This window comes from Opisthorchis viverrini (genome assembly GCF_000715545.1).
Source record: "Opisthorchis viverrini unplaced genomic scaffold opera_v5_142, whole genome shotgun sequence".
Taxonomy (NCBI): Eukaryota; Metazoa; Platyhelminthes; class Trematoda; order Opisthorchiida; family Opisthorchiidae; genus Opisthorchis; species Opisthorchis viverrini.
The window spans coordinates 567829-585087 of record NW_008751797.1 but is presented as its reverse complement, the minus strand read 5'-3'; the positions used below and the strand labels follow the sequence as shown (position 1 = coordinate 585087).

The 17259-nt window shown below is 41.8% G+C and overlaps 1 protein-coding gene across 1 annotated transcript in view; it reads left to right on the top strand.

The window, feature by feature from the left end:
• Positions 1–2373: 2373 nt before the first annotated feature.
• T265_06649 (hypothetical protein) overlaps positions 2374–17259 on the top strand; it is a gene marked incomplete at both ends in the record, with an annotated part of 52547 nt that continues 37661 nt past the window's right edge. Inside the window, 3 exons of the mRNA XM_009171969.1 lie at positions 2374–2833; positions 10424–10527; positions 11484–11664. Coding sequence (XP_009170233.1) covers positions 2374–2833; positions 10424–10527; positions 11484–11664 — 745 coding nt within the window. The remainder of the gene's footprint in view (positions 2834–10423; positions 10528–11483; positions 11665–17259) is intronic.

The following is a 17259-nucleotide window of genomic DNA, read 5'->3' as shown; positions in this document are numbered from 1 at the left end:
GCATATAGGTTTATTTATACAGATAAGGTCGTACTGTGCTAAAAACTCCCCCCTGAAATCGACAGGTTGGCCCAGTGCGCCGTTGTGCTACAACTGACATAAGATCCTGCAAGCAAACACGCTGAATTTCAACTTATCTGCTCTGGATGTACAACCTGGCTGGAAGAACGATTATTGATCTCGGCAAATGACTGGCTATCCTAAGAAAGAATCAAAGCAACCTCTACTCAAAGACCTCAAGGAAATGTGTAGAAATAGTATTTGACAATGCTTTGTGTAACAACTCCGACTGTGCTTGAGCTGCAAGACCAGAATTTCCAAGCGTCCAAAAAACGATTCTGGTGGCTCTTTATTGAAATGCCTGATCCGTCTCTCAGGATAACTCTCATGTGGCAGTGATGTAGGCTACTGTGAAAGACCCCAGCTTATCATGTCTTTACGAATGGGTTTGATCGTGTTACGATCTGACCGAATTCGATAGGGTCATGTCTGAGTTCGCTCGTAAAAATGACCAAATAAATAGATCAAGTTGCTAGGTTTGACGGGGTTTAATTCTTACATCTCCTGGTAATGAGGAGATGATGGTTATGACGCATCCGGAGAAAATGATGGGAGTGAAATTATATAGATTTATTGGATGCGTTTATTCGTTGCCGGTGGGATGATCGTCAATTGGTTCGCTGAGCTCAGTGATCGGCTTTCAGCCATGTCGTCGTCGATCCAGGAAAGCGAAGCTGAAACGTCCCAATTTGTGCGATATGAAAACTCCACGGCAGTCACCAAGGCTGAGTGTCCAAAAGCACATTGCATTATCTCAAACATCAGACACCGTTGTGGAATTAATCCGTGAAATTTTTAGCCACTGTCTCAAGGATTGGACAAAAGAAATTAGTAAATTCCGATAAATTCGGTTTTAAAATGCAAATGTTTCCGGCTTTGTGCAACTTTTTACTTGAAAGAGGAACAAGGTGCTTGAACTTATGCTAAGATAAGGCATTTTATTTCATCACCATTTATCAAAACTCAACATAATATAGAGTGAGTTAACCTCTATTTTCTACGAGAAAACCAACATTAAGAGCAGCGATTCATGATCACTGGATGAAGCCGCCACAACCTAAACGAACAAACTGATGAGAGAATTCGTCAACTAATTTAATTAACAAGTAACAAGGTTAAGCATTTATGCAACTCGCCCACAGAATCTTAACCTGGCGAAGTTTTTGTCAGCTCTTCCACTTCTGACGTGTTACGTGCGAACGTGTCAGATCCAGCAAAAGTTTGATGTGCAGCCAATGTGTCCATATCATTTACTCGAAGACGGAGAATGGTACCCCAAAAGGCAACCATTCATTGGCAAATTAAGGGAGCACCAGTATGTGTGCAATTTTGACCAGTCGTCACGTGAAAAGATTGTGTTTAAATTTTTAAGCAGATCGCAATGTAACAGATTCCATGAGGCTTATATCACGAGCTGCTATAATGGTTCTGGGCGCCTAGCCACATGTTTTTGACTGCCCTAAAGGCCAGAAAATATGTTCATCCATGAATGTTATCAGAACAACATTTAGGTTGTATCCGCGTTAAGTAGATAGTTTAAATCTCGCCAAATGCTGATCGATACCACGATGAACCCGCGTAACGATCCAAAGTACAGCAAATAATTTCAATCTTTAAGGACGCAGCGCCATTTTCGGGGTGATGAAATTTCAGCACCTTACTTGATTCGGTAATTGAATTATTTTTATTCTATTTTGCTATCAAGAAAAGCACTGGGACAATGGTTGGTAAAAACATGTATATGTATATGCTCCAGTGCTCGTTAATTTCCAGGCGAGATGGAGCTCCAAGCAGCTAGGATCACCATGTTAGTTTTGGTCTTCTCATTAAAACAACATCTACTGGAAAAGAAAGACACTTCCCCACTTTTTAAAGTTAGGTTCAGCCAACAGGGTACTGAATAAACTTTTGTAACTGTCACTCATTCCGGCTAGCGCGTTGTAACGTGTTCACACGCTGATTATTAGCAAAGCGAGTCATCCGTCCCAGTCTTTAGACGACCTCCATGTTTCGAAAAACAAACTGCGCAGACGCACGCACCTCCAAAGTCCTACTAAATAACCTGATTAACGGTTTGTCTAAGCTCTCAAGGATGAGTGATGCCTGCCACACCGATTTCTATGATGAAACTAACCAATCAGCATCCACATTGGGACCGTTAACAGTATGGCAGATGATTGGCTAATTTATTGGATGCCACGCTGAATCATTACCGTTAACTTTGAATAAAGTATTCGCAACATATCTTGCCTGACACAACTTTTGCGCAACATAATATGTGATCGAATTAACCTTTGTATTCGGACAAACAACATGCACCTTCGGAGATATTTAATTATTTGCTTCCTAATTCTGTTCCACCTGTATACAGCGGATTCTCAGAAGGACCTCGTACAGCCAGACGAGACGCATCTGGAAGGCGTACCGTTTTTTCTGAAACACCCAAAACCATTGTACTATACAATGAAGGGCCATCCAGCCACAATAGATTGTGTCGCAGAACCTGTCTCTCATGCTGTGATTGAGTGCGCTGAGCAGATTATCCCGTACAAAGGACCCGACGAGCCTGGAAGGCTGAAAGTCACCCGTTTAGATTCTGACAATCAACCCGATCCCAATGGAAAACGGTGGCATTTGGAATTACAGGTGCGAGCGAAAGAGGTGGAGGAGTGGTTCGACTCTTATGTCTGCCGGTGTGAAGCTTGGAACAAAGTAATCGAACTTCAGAGACCAAAAAAGGTGTTCAGCAAGGAAGCTGTTGTTATTGAAGCATGTAAGTTTCTGTTTCGTTTCACTTCCAAATTTTGGCCCTAAATTACTGTTGTCTGGATACAAGTTGGGTTGAAACTACATGTTTCTTGGAATAATTCAAGCGAGAAGCTTTGACATAGTTTAGTTTTTCGCAAAACAGCTTCCCCGTAGAAAGTTGTTGAGATCCAAAAACGTCTGACAACGCAGAATGACAGAGTGATCTACAGAATAAAGCCGAAAAACGTAACATGTTCAGTGTATCTTCTAATGTATCCCTTCTTTTGTAGTTTCCATTTCACGCAGCTTTCTCCCGCTTTAGATCACTTCAGATGTTGTCAAGCAACCACATTTTAACTCATTACATAGTTTAGAGTGTAGGCTATATACGAACTTCAGAGGAGCGACTAGTACATGACGAGCAAAAGCGCGCTGACGTACAGCTCTTCAACCAAAACAACTGAGTCTGTTCGGACCAGAAACCCACACAGATTGGGGCCGAGCCACACACGTGTTCATCAACGGCCACTTATACCTTCATTGTGTTTCGACACAAAAAGTAGAGGACCTGTAGTCACGTGAGCGAAAAGCGACTACACATTCAAAATTTACAAAGTTGAATATTGTAGGAGTAATTTAGGAGTAGATATATGCCACGCACACATTTCGAGGTGCGGAAATTTACTGCTACCAGTAGGATTCTACCGTTCAACTATCAGAATGTCAGTGTCCAAAGCTGAGCATTGGCATTACACTTACAGTCTTTTTGGTTTCCTCATGCTTCCCAATGTCACTTACATTGTGCTCTGCAATGCTTACGCCCCGTTTCATACAGGCCCCTTTCGCAATAGTGATATGGTAAAGCAGTCGAGCTCAATCCAGCTTTTCATGGTTATTGCGCGGTGTGACCCAGATAGTAGCCTAGATTATGCAGGCATGTACAGCGACACATCATATGTAGTGTCAGGAAAGAACAAAGAGTTCTGTGAAAGTGCGTCTGTCAATTTTGTTTACTCTCCGTGTTTGCAAAAACATCACTGCATTTGCTCATTGCCCGTTGTGATTAGTATCGGTAGAAACGTCCCGTTATTACAATACTAACTATACGTGGTCAACGTAAGTGGATGGCATTTTGTTTGCTATGAGACGGGATTATACGTCCCCCTGATCTGCACAAAGCTACAGGTTTTCATCGTGCTAGTATATCCCGTATATGCGCAATCGTTCCGGCTTCTTTCTGTCACCTATTTGTGCAGTTGTTTAACCGAATAACATATCAGCGTCTGTTCAATGTATATTGACAATCTCCCATCCCATAACTTCAGTGTGCGCGCAACATAAACCAAAAGCGCATCTTAAATGGATACATCTATCCAGTCATTCTTGTAAAAAGCCAGACCATGTTTCGCTCTTTGATTTGTTGAACCCCATTTGTGTCGGTTTTTAAAGCATCGTCTCTCAGTAGTACATTTAGTTGCAATCAACGTGTGTTCATACTTGAAAACGGTTTGGAGCATGCTGATATTTTAAGCATATCTTGCGGAATCTTGAGCGAACATCTGAACTACGGATGTCATCCACCCACTGCCTTCAGACGACGTGTAGTTTACACTAAAAAAGTACGAGTAAACTAGTTCAATTTCTCAATTTGGATGTGCCTCTGTGTCACTCAACTTGGCAGAATTTGTATGAAAACCATATTGGTATATATGTGAAGTCAGACTCTGTAAACTTCATTTCCTACAGTTGTTGATTTATTCTTGCTGCTACTCCACTGAACTGATTTTGCATCGATAGATACACTCATTTCCCTATCACTTTGGTTTTCATGGGAAACCCAAACAAACCTCTGGTTTACTGTATCCATCAACCGATTATGCCACACAGTGGCCGCCTCCTGCATCAGTCGGTACGATATTCGAGATACTGCAGTATGTTTTTACAAAGGGCACTAGTTACAAGGTTTCCAGGAGTTTCAGCATCCTAACATCTGTTTTTCCTTCTTGAGGCTCATCAAGAAGGCATAGTCTTCGAGTTATCGTTAGCCTTATGTTACTCCAAGGAAACGTGCTGCGACACTCCAAATATCGTGCCAACTTGAGCATGAGGCAGCCTTTGTGCAGCACATTCAGTTGAAAAATATCATGAACGGGAGATTCATTAGAGTCTCCCGTAGGAGCCAAGATGATATGTAAAAGAGTAAATTGCTGAAATCTTATTTGGGTTTAAGTAAAACGAAATTTTGGCGGAAACTCGAGGATTGCGCTTATCTAATGAGCCATAAAAAGGTCGAAACCGTAGTGTCGAGGAGTTTTCAGCAACTTTGTGAGAGGTTTCACTTATGAAACTATACAACATTTTTGTGGAGGTGAAACTTCCATATACCTAGCTTGACTACTCCCCATATCACTGTGCAATTGATCTGAAGCTTTTGAGCAAACGGTTCACACCACCTTGTTCTGTTTCACTGATGTATCAGCCAATCGGTACTCTGATAGTACATACAGTTAGTGTTTGCGCAACGCAAATCTCTAACAGGACTGAGTCATCCAATCATCTGTACATTACCACATTATTACGGACAGTTTCGGTAGTCCATTCATTGATATTGAACTCGACTGTCGGCGTGACATGAGTCTCTTTACATGTGTTGCCAGGTAAAAGTAAGGAGGAGAACACTCGCTCAGTAACTAGATCTCGATCGTGATCAGATCCCAAAGTTCAAACGTAAGATGACCAGTTTTATATTACTGATGAGTTAGGAGGAATAATAGATTCTTCTATCGTGTGATGGAAGTCACCGGTTAGTCTGCAGCTCTTGCGACAACACAACGTTCTGGACCAAACATTGGTGTCTAAGTACATGTTTCTTCCCTACAGATTCATGTAAATAAAGAGCATATTCACACAATGCTGTAATAAAAATGAGGAGTAATGACTCGATTTCCCAATAATTCTGATGTTGGGGGTGGTTTGTTTCTATTCCTTTGGAAACAGTTAGCTCACTTCACATACATTCAAACTATGCTGTTGTTAAACCGTAGTGATAGCTGTTCACATGTCACCTACATTCGCCGAGTCCCGTTTATGTGATTCTTAACAACGTTTTGTGGTCACTATGATTCCGGAGCCGAACTAGGCTAAAGTTAATCCATCATTAGAGAAGACAGACCCCATTGAAAAACCTGTATGATGACTTTAATTTCTTGACAGAAAGGGCTATCAACACCTCTTTTGTCTAGATCGGGTAGACTTTCGTGTAAACCAGTACTTGAATTACATGAGATCTTCATAATGCAGAGGGATACAAACAGTCAAATTGAACATATATTAGCATACAAGAAGAAAAGAAGACTTAGAATCCATTCAGCTTAGTACCTTTGTACCTTTGTGGCGTTTGTTCCAAAACGTCTGTATAGATTTGTTGTGAGGGCTAAATTGATCCAAAAGGCAAAGTTTATTGTCAGTTGGCACATCTTAACCGACACGTCTTACGCTCACTTGCAACGTCCAGTCCTCGCATAAAGCCGGAATGTCACCCTGTGTGGCGAGTATTATTCCCAAGAATTTAAAACTCACTAAACTTTTTGGAACCATAGTTTACGTAAATAATCCATTTAACACCTAGGCATTTGTAGTTATCGCCGTTGTTATTTTCCGCTGCCCAAATCCAAACACGTTTTATATTTACACCTAGCCACGTACGACGCAGATTCCTAGGGAACTGTTCCGAGAATATGATAGTGCTGAACACTAGTTCAGTGCATAATCACTTGCTTTCCCAAGCTTAAATGTACAACAGCTGGAGATAATTATCCAGGACTTTGGTTCGAGCAAATTGTACGACGGCCGGCTGGTCGTCTAATTACACAGGTGTTCCAAACAACATACGATTCGAATGGTCGTGTGCATTTCTGCTTGTGTGTTCAGCAGCTTGGTCTATTTGCGAACAAACGTTTATCATGCGCCACTTTTGTCCGTTGCGTTGACTTCACCTGTCGCACGAAGGTCGACGCCTGTCAACGGTTTTCATTTGCATAAAAGACATTCCCATTAAGAATGAGTGGAGAATTCCCTGCAAACCATTTATCTCAGACAGACGAGAGTAACTGCATTCAATCTTATTAGTTTCCACGCATTCAGCTACGGGGACGTTATATTAACAAATTAACACTCTGGGATCAGTGGCTTTATCTGCAAACGAGTGACCCTTTTACACTAGAGCTGGTGAAAAATTTCGAAGCTTCTCCTGGCTGTTTATTTTCAGGTTATTATTGATTTCACTTGGATGTTCACATCAAGCAGAAACCACTGTCTTTGGTTATTTGGGCTCGTCAGTGAAACCCTCATAATTTTTGCGATTCAAATAGCGTGGTCTCTCACATGCTAATAATCTTTTCGAATGTTAGCGAGGGACCTTGCAGTAGAATTTATTCGATATAGGCTACTTGGCGAATGGAGCTCTAGGGACAATCTGGCCATTTGTTAGCCACATCACATAAACTACCGAAGATCACACTGAATAAAGTGCGGGTCAATAACCCATTCGTTTATTATTGGTTTGATTCAATTTATGACAATGTCAACAAATGTTATTCCGATTAATTGTTAAATTTTTCAACATCCCCTAATACATTAGCTTTGTTACATTTAAGAACGCTTGAGAAAATCTACCCAAAATTGTTACAGTACCATAATTCAGTAGTGATTCAAATCCTCTGACCAAATTTCACGCACCGTTTGATTTTATATGCTTTGTAGCTGTCAAATGGGTCTGCATTATTACGATAACTTTTGCTACAAGTAGTTTGTGAGGAGGATATTTTATTATCGCTTGAAGTAAATATCACTCTTTGGTCTAGTGGTGTTATAGACGGATTGAAGGTGATCTGATTTGGGAAAGATTGCGTACTACATGAAGGCAGTCCCAGCCAATGATTTATCACTCTTGTGCTTGCGTTGACCGGGAATAATAGATCTTCCCTTTTGTTCTCTGACCCCGTTGGGGATTACCTGTCGTCTGAATAACTTGTTTGGCATTTCCATTAATCTTTCTCAGATAACTGTTTCTACCGTATAGAGGATATTCGTGTTTGTGGTGGCATGGGCGGTTGCTTGATGATTTACCCGCATAATTCACATATTTTCTTGTTGAAATGCAAAAAAAGAGTACAGTTCTGCATGGGAGATGAAGACTATCCCCAAATATATCCTTGGGGTTATGGCAGCTTACTTTTTTCGGACGTTCATAACTAAGAGTAGTTCGGGTATACAGATCAGTAATGAATGCCTTCTGTCTCCTTAAAGTGACTTTGCTTTGAAAAAGCACACAAACTTCCAACTGGTGATGTAAAACAAAAAAGTGAATGATCTGGTGAATTTCGAAGCTGATAAACTGAACATAAGATTATAGTGAAGAAGTAGCACCATAGGACGGTCTTCCACGTTATTTTCAGTCCTGTTCCCACAGGAAACAAGTGAGTTCACAAAATGAGTATGGATTCCTTCCGGGAAGTTTTTCTTCTAAGAGCCAGTAATTAGGAGGCTACGTAATTTGGGTCGTGTGCGTAAAGGAAAAGTAGCGCTACATCCTGTCGAACTGTAAGTTCAACACAATACTGATGACCCACCCTAGATGAACAATTAAAGGTTGAAACTACTAACAGAGTTGTGGTGGGTCCGAGTCGTCCTAGAGGTTCGTGAGGTACCTACTGTTGCTGATTCTCAAAAATGGTCTGACAGCTGTACGGTGCTTTTCAGCTCTTCAGCACAGGTTGGCTTTAATGGCAGCAAGAAAACTCATTTCAAAATTAGGAATTCTCCTTACACTATTATCGGCGCCCCCTCACAAAGCCCAATAAGATCCACGCCACTTTCGTTATTGTTCTGGGGATGATGTAACATGCGTACTCACAGACGACACAAGAGTAATCTTACCGAGGGCTATTACAGACAATGAAACTCCCAATCATTTTAGAACTCACTGAACGGTGACATCGTGTAAACAGTAAACTGCGCTGCAAATGCATGGTATGATTTATTTATTGCAAGAATAGCTGACGATGAGTCGCCACAATAACGTGGAGGGTGCGGGCTTACTATATGTGCACTGATGGTGATACCAACAAAGGATGGAACAACTGTAGGGTGATGTTCGCCATTTCAACATAGGCTGGCCCCAATAATAGGAGAAGTTATGCATTGAAATCCCGCTTGACCCGAAGTAGTCTACGTCGGATCAACTTCGCTGTTGATCATTTGATGCGATTTTAAACATACAGCCGCTAAAATAGACCAACATCAGTATGTTTGAATAACTCTTCACCTATGCATTGCTGCATACAGCACGTTCGGTACTCGCGAAAAAGACTAGCTTTATCATAACGCTGATGGCAGTCATTCTCAGCATTTGCATACATTTTTGGTTCCCATGGGCGACTCACCTGTAATCACGCCAAATATCTTATTTATGGTTTCATTCTTCAACATCTCGTCATGATTACCTGTGGCGTTGTTGGCAATAAGTGATGGTGTTGACGACAGACTCAGCTAAAGATCCCGTTTGTTATATTCTCCAACACAGTATAGTGCGAAAAGGCTGCCTCTTATTTAAGTTGGCATGAAGTTCGAAATATCATGGTCTGCTCTTTTGAAACCCAAGCCTGGTAGTCACCAAGCGCTGTGCCTGGATATTAAAGTCATGGTGATGTGTAGGCGAAATCCAAGAAATGCAGTACTCATTTATTCGCCCTTGTTGTGTTTCATTAGCTGAGCATAGGGTTTGAAATAGATTAATTGTACAAACGTGTTATCACAAATATACTGCCGAAACAAAACAGAAGAAAACGCAGGGCCAAATTTATTCGGAACCGTTCCGTCGTTGGCCAAAGTTTACAAAAAGACAATTCACTGCCTGACGGAGAAAAGTGTTTGTTCTTCATACAGAACGTGGGGATAGTGGATTCACATGTATTAGCTTTACACTGATGCGCCTGAAAAAGGTGGAAACCGTTGGTGGACTGTCCAAGTGTTTTCGGTGGCCTTTGTGCAACACGCACATCGTCTAATGTAGGTCTAAATAGCAGATAATAGTCAATCAGTTCTTGCATCGGGTGTAATAAAAATTATCCTGTTGTTTTGTTAGATAATCTTTATACTACATTAATGGCTGCTTGTAAACAGTCAAATGAACATAATACTGTAAAGTCACAGGATTTAGTCTGCCATTAACTTCGGTTTACACTATTTGTTTAACATTACCTACCGGACAAAATGCCATGTTTAGACCAAATACACCATAAAATACCACTCTGATTATACCACTTCGATTGTCGTTGAATCTCATGTAAGAAATGCTTTAAGATCGGCGAACTATTAGACTGACATAAAAAGGGCTTGAGCGTCGTTTGTAGTAACAGAGGACAGAAATAAAACGTAATCTCAGATAGGAACCACGTAGTTTCTAGGCGACAGCTATCGAAGCTGACGATGTACCTTAATACTGCGGCGGTTGCACATCCTAAAGATAAACATTAGTCAGACATGACCCGAGACGCCATTTAGATGTGCAACGTAACTAAACAATGTTTTGTATGTTTATTACACTCAAAACCAGATTTGGATCGCAAGTTTCAACTGGAACCGGTCTCGACCGATTTGTCCTACGGAAAACGTTTGGTTCTTACGTGCATCCCTCCAAAAGGTAAACCGGAACCTGAGGTTAGTGCATAATAATATTTCAGAAGTTCACCATCTTTGAGTAGAAAAACCCGACCTGAATACGCTGTTCTGTTCAAAAGCTTTCAGTTATACGCTTGCCAGCTTTCATCCGGATTTTAGAGGATAGCCTGTAGGTACTTCTCGTGAGTATTACTCCCCCAGATGTATTAATGTGTGTCATCAGAAAAGTGAAGCAGCAGCTTGTGAACCTTGTAATTAGTAAACAGGCATATCTGGATATGGTATGAAAGTAGAGAAACGTCTCACCTCATGAACTGCTGCTTGCGAGTGAGTCAAAGAATTTGACAGCATGCGTACATAATCAAATAAAATGTTATTTGTTCAGATTATGAGCACACTCAGAGACACTCTGCGCTGGACATATGGATGAGGAAAAAACAAGGACGATAGCATTACCAGCAGCCCCGGCCGAAATCCCATAACTTCTTCATTAGCAACGATGGCGATTTCAAATTTCGAGGATTCGGTCCAACGTGAAGTATATCTTGGTATGTAGATTCTTAGGCTGTTTCAGACAAGCTGACTGCTTATGCCTGATCCAACATGGCCGTGTGAAACGTCTGTTACGATTGAACAATGAAAAAGATGATCACTGGGTTTGGTTGCGTGCTGAACTCATTACTACCAAAGTGGATTGTTTCAACGTGGCGGGATCGCTCAGTGGTTGGAGCGCGAATTTACTGACCGACCGGAACGTGGTTCGAAACCGACTTCCGCCTGTCGACTTCCCTTGTCTAGGCTTGGGAAACTGGACAGTGCTTCCTTCGGGTGGCATGGCAACTAGGCACCAAAAGAGTACTACAGATGAGATTGTTTCATTCTGCGTTGGATTTTGATCTATGATCAGTCTATCATTTGAATTTAATGCCATGACTGATTGTGCACAAAAAGTGTAGCTTACATAACTTTCCACACTCTCTCTCTAAACGATTTAGGTATATTGGCTCAAAGATGGAAAGCGTGTGAATAAAGACAACTTTGCACATATCATTCTCAACGACTACAACCACCTGATAATAGAAAACGTGACGGAAAAAGACGCGGGTAATTACACTTGTGTTGCAGAATGCCTTGGAATGGAATACCGGTATGCCATGGCGAAGGTAACCGTCACTGGTAAGTAAGATCCGCTCCAAAATTCCTGGGCACTTATCCCCTCCAAACATAGGAAGGGTTTTGGCATGGATGGCTCTAAAACATGGCAGTAGTTACAGCACTTCTGACATTTAAACCGAATAGAACATTTTCCAACACATGTTTTTGCGAGGCGGAAATCATTTTTTTCTCTGCATCAGCATGAACAGCATTTATTCGAGCTTCTGTATGGAGTGTCAGAACTTCGTGTGTTCTAAACTGGGAGTTACTATGCCTATTACGTAATCCGAGTATGTCTCAGAAGCGGAAGTTTAGAAATTCCAGATTAAGGAAGCACTTTGCCAGCTGACCACGTACAAGTTATTTTAGGATGCTCGTTTCGACCATTCCTCTTAAGCAGCCTCACCTGTGATGTTAATTTCACGCCCTACAAATTAGGTGTTTTCTTCCCGAGGGACTTACTTGTTTGGGATTCCTGCCTTCCATCTGATCCAAAATATTTTGCCCAGACCCAAGTTCCCGTGTGAAGACAAAGATTGCACAACAGTCCGATGCAATGTGGTTTTGATGTCTATGCGCAGTCAATGGTTGCTTCAGATGTGTTTATCAATGCGTTACGCTGAGCAGCAGGTCCTCTAATCGAAGGATGTCTCCAACTCGAAATAAAGGTACCCAGATTCGTTCGTTTGTTAATCCGGAGGCATAATTACAGGGATTGACGCCACAGTTGGCCTGCCCTGGCATGGGTGGGACCGCCTGTGAGGCACTTGTCCTTTTTAAACTCATCTGGGCTTTGCAACTGCAGGAAATGTGTATTCAAAATGGTAGTCGTAGTCTAGTTACTTGTGGAGCAACTCACCCATGGTCTTCAGAGTCAGAAATGTACCGGGTGCTCAGGTTATAAAGGAGGTGATGCTTATAGTGGATCCTATAAGTGCTTATTGGACAACCACAACATATGCGTGAACAATAAGCTCAAAGAATACCGGACTGTCATATTACCTTTCCTGCCGTATAGCAATGAAACATGGAAAGTGCGTCTACGGGACAATAGATAGCTTAACAACATTCATTTCCGCTGTCTGAGAAAGACGTTCTAACATCAATAGTCGGATAAAACCCCTAATACTGAGGTTTACAACTGAACCCTGAAGCACAACAAGTTACACTGGATGCGCCAACTGAAACGAACGTCAGAAAAAACTCACTCAAGCCGACTGGTGGTTGAAATTCCGCCATTGCAACCGTCTACATATAAGTTAGAAAGATGGTTATCTTGGCTTGAATTCTCCGGAAAAGTTGCCACTTGATGGATTCGTCTGGTGAACAGCCGTTTGTATGAAAGTATAGGCAGGTACATCATTTAGAATGTTGCGTATAGTCAAAGTCACCTTGATTCGTGCAACTTTCGGGTACACAAACCTCATCTGGATCGGACTAGGTGGTCTCTGGCGTACTCCTCCACAGATGAAACGCTGGCAAACTGTCTGGTTTATTCCCCATTTATAGTAAACAGATGCGAGAGGTAATTCTTTTTCGACTTCATGTCGATACAAATTCACCTATGCTGCCATAGTCCGAGATGGTGGTAATGATGCCGAATGTTGGTCTACAGTCTGGGTGTCCATTTGCGGTTGGATGAGACAATAACTGACGTCCTCAAAAAGCCTTGTTACGTTAACTTGTTGCACCGAAACTTGAAGAGCTTGGGAGACATGGCTAGGACGTTGGTGCAAAAGAACTAGTGCTGGTTTTGCTTGTTATGTCATTGTGCAAAGGTCGATGATGAATGTCTCCAAGCCACTGCTTGCTTGTCGGCCGATCACTTCCCACCGGGTTTACGCAAACACGATATTGAGATCCGTGCGAAAAACCTGGGCTCCGCCTGATACGTGGACGCGTCCTGTGTATGAGTCATTGTTAACCAACCGATCCGTTTTATATGCCATCCAATTATACCTAAACCGGACTTTTATTAACAGTTCGTTCTCATTCCTATGCCTCTGATGTCGTCAACCGTTGCAGTGGCGTTATTAGAGTGCACATACCGGTAGGGCTTGGAAGACCACCTGACAGATATCCCAGATAGTCTGGTGTGATGCTCCAAAATATCCGAAAATTATTTTACCTGGAACGAGTGTTTTATACTAACTTACACCGCTGGGTTTCAAAGGACGACTACATATCAGTACTCAGACTGGCACCATTTAGGGGGATAAATATCAGATGAATCTTCATTCTAGCAAAACCAACATGGAATAAAATCCGGTCTTGCTGACCAAGTTGGAGAGCTGAATTCACCGTTATGTCCCAAATTTTTAAGAGGAGACAATTTCGATTCATTACGTTAAAACGCGTTTGTATACATTTATGACTATTATTCCGAGGGGTGGGGCTGGTACAATTTGACGTATTCATTACTTTGTCGCTCTGCAAGGGACGAGGACGTAATTTCGAATAGTGCGTTGTGTACAATCATAATCGTTGTAATGGGCGTTTTGTTATCTCCCGGCTTGGTGTGCACGTCTTAGCAGCATTTACAAATGTCAGTCATTCCACTATATCAATTGTCTCTCATTTCCCTCCGAAGTTTATTTTTAACAACAGACGTTCGTGTACGAAAGAACACGTGTGCCTACTTGTCTGCCCTGCTGTAGGTGTGTAACTGGACGACTAGCTGAGTGTACTTAGACTTCTATACGACAAAGTAGCGGCAGAAACAACATCAGTCGCATAACTGACAAGAGGCAGCAGGCTTGTTGGTTTACCAATCAGCTTGTTGAATTTACCTTGTATCTCAATTTAGTGTAGCCGATTTTCCCCCACCTGGTACGCGTTATTGTTGTAGGCACACATTGATCCTGCTTGCAGTTATGACTCATGCAAGTAGGTCAGTGTTTCGTGTTTGGCGTTGGTCTAGACTAGAGTGGAGAACATAAAGGTTTGTTCTAAGTTCAACTGATTTTTTCACTCTAGGCGAAATACTGAGGCAACAAACCAGCCAAATGAAGCGGTCCAAAAGTGAAACGAAGATGTTCAGTTAAATGTGTTTTGATTATTTCATTCACTGCCCACATCTGAGTGAGGCAAGCATGAATTCGTGATGGCCAGATTGACGTCCAATAAAAATATCGTCCCGTCTCGAAACAGCAGGTTTTAATTTGTCGCAGGATACACGAATTACACGAGCTACTGACTGAGAAAAAAAGACCAGACCCGGTTAAATAACTTGGCAGAACAAACCCGATAAAAAGCAGAATTCTTAGAGTTACACACTGTGTTCATATACACACAAGCCTTCGGAATCTGCACAGCGCGATCCCACATTGGGAAACTGAGGAAGGACTTTGGTTTTGAGGATTCTTTTTAAGTCATTTTTTGGCTGCTGTGCATTCATGGAGGAAGTTGTGTTCTTAGTGAATATTTTGTCATGAAACTGTGACACCTGAAGATAAATCAAACCATTAAACCAACTAGTAAGCTGAAATTAATATTATGTGAATGAATTCCTACCCACCAAATGATCGCGCATCAGAAAACATCAAGAACGATGGGTTAAGCTTTGTTCCAAGACACATTTCCATCATTAGCTTTGCGGCAAGCGTAAGGAGAGATTTCGGTTAACAAGCATGGCTCTTACATAGCACTGTAGATTACTTCTAGTATTTCATTTTTGACCACCTGCAATAATGGTCGCCGGCTAGATCCACAACAGTGTGAAAGTCATGGGTGAACAATTTACAGCATAATAATGACGCTCTGGAACCGAGGATAGTGCTGCTTGCTCTGGTCAGGGGAAAAGCTTATTTCATCATCAATCTGAATCTGATTCATTGCATTTTTTGTCGTCTTCGGCACGAAGGCCGCCAGCAAAGTTGCAATCAATTTGATTGGCTCCTGTATAACAAGTTTAGTGGAAGGAACACACCTGAGCCACGGGGGATTGTGATACCAGGGACGTTGTATGAACAATACCCAAATAATGGTATGGGCACCTTACACAAGGTACAAACTCTCGTAGAGTGCAGATACAAGTGAGGAAATGCTAGTACGATTCGGATGGGGGATGTTTGTGCCATCTTGGACAATGCAATATTACAACACACGTTTCTGGCCATTGTGTGATGGGCACCACCTATTGCTGAGAACAACAGCTTTAAGGGTTGGTTCCAGGGTTTCAGACACGAATTCATCTAACTGGCTCCATCAATACGACCGAACTCCCCTTGTATCCAAACTTCTCCCAGGTAACCATGCACTTCTAGCTCTCATCAGTCATGGTCCGACCTCACCAAGTATGGTAGACGCCTGATCCAAATAACTCACATGTAATCTTCCGATAATAAGCTTAAGTTCCTAATAATGTCTGCAGAATGTAGTCACTCGAATTCCACCCTAAGTGAGATGTTGGTGGTGTTACTGCAGGAAGCTCACCCATCATGCTCAACCAGCACCGCGACAATTGCGGTCGATCAGTTAGTTTGGTGGAGCTCAGTGTATCTATTCACTGTATCCAACACATGCGCTTTGCATCTATTATACATTTTCCTAGGTGATGCTGGAATAAACGTCGGATTGCTCGTCAAGCTAACCAAGTGAAAAAATAAAAACGACAGACGTTGATCAAAGGACAGTTCATATTACGTCGTTAGACAGAGTCAGGAGAATAAAGTATTTTAAATTACACTTGTGTGTACGAAAGTTATAGCCTGGAGTTGCTGCTCTGCAGAAAGCGTAACATACCACCTTGTCTACGCAAACAACCCACTTCAGTCTGTCAAGGACTGTGTTCAACATTGCAACATAACATGCTGTTAATTTGTATGTTAAGTATCGTCCGACGTTTTCCGGGACCACTGAAATGCCAAAGCTGGCTCCCCTGACTAATAATTCTCAAGCACGCTTTGAAAGACGGCGATATCTCTAATCTTTTCTTCGATTTGTGTGCCTCAAATCTTTGCTCCTCAACAAAGGGACGCACTTCCAACAACCGAAACTGGCAGACGCAACTAATACGCACAGTTCCTAGATAATAAATGGCAAAATGTTATCGTTTAGCCCCGGGAAGAAAAAAACGTACCAGTATTTTACAAACTGAGAGACTGGCGGTCTACTTTCGGTACTCAGAAGTTTTACCACATCAAACTATGGGATGTTGTGGATAAGGAGTTAATCTAGTGAGAAGTCGAGGCGAAAGCAGCTGATTATGCTAGTTGAAATAGGTTTGCTGCTTCCAACTTCCGTTTTGATCTGCTTGTTATTTTTTGTCAAAATCACCTGTTTCCAAAACATGTAATCTGTTTTCTGTTATCAGTTGGTTGTCACTTAAATCCGGTCAGCTGATAACGCGCAGAAGAATCCCATCTCCGATGGACGAAAACATTCTTTGGTTTTATTTACTAAAGCCTTGGAGTTCACTTTTAGTAGGATGCTCTGAGAGGTAGTTGCAGCCAAACTGCAAAAAGAAATCAAACCGTATGCATCAGCCACAGCTTTTGACGGGAAGTTATCAAAATAAACCTTCAGCTTACACCGGTAGCCTACGCCTATATATATATATATATATATATATATATATATATATCCCAGTAGCAGAGTGAGGAGATAACCACCGTC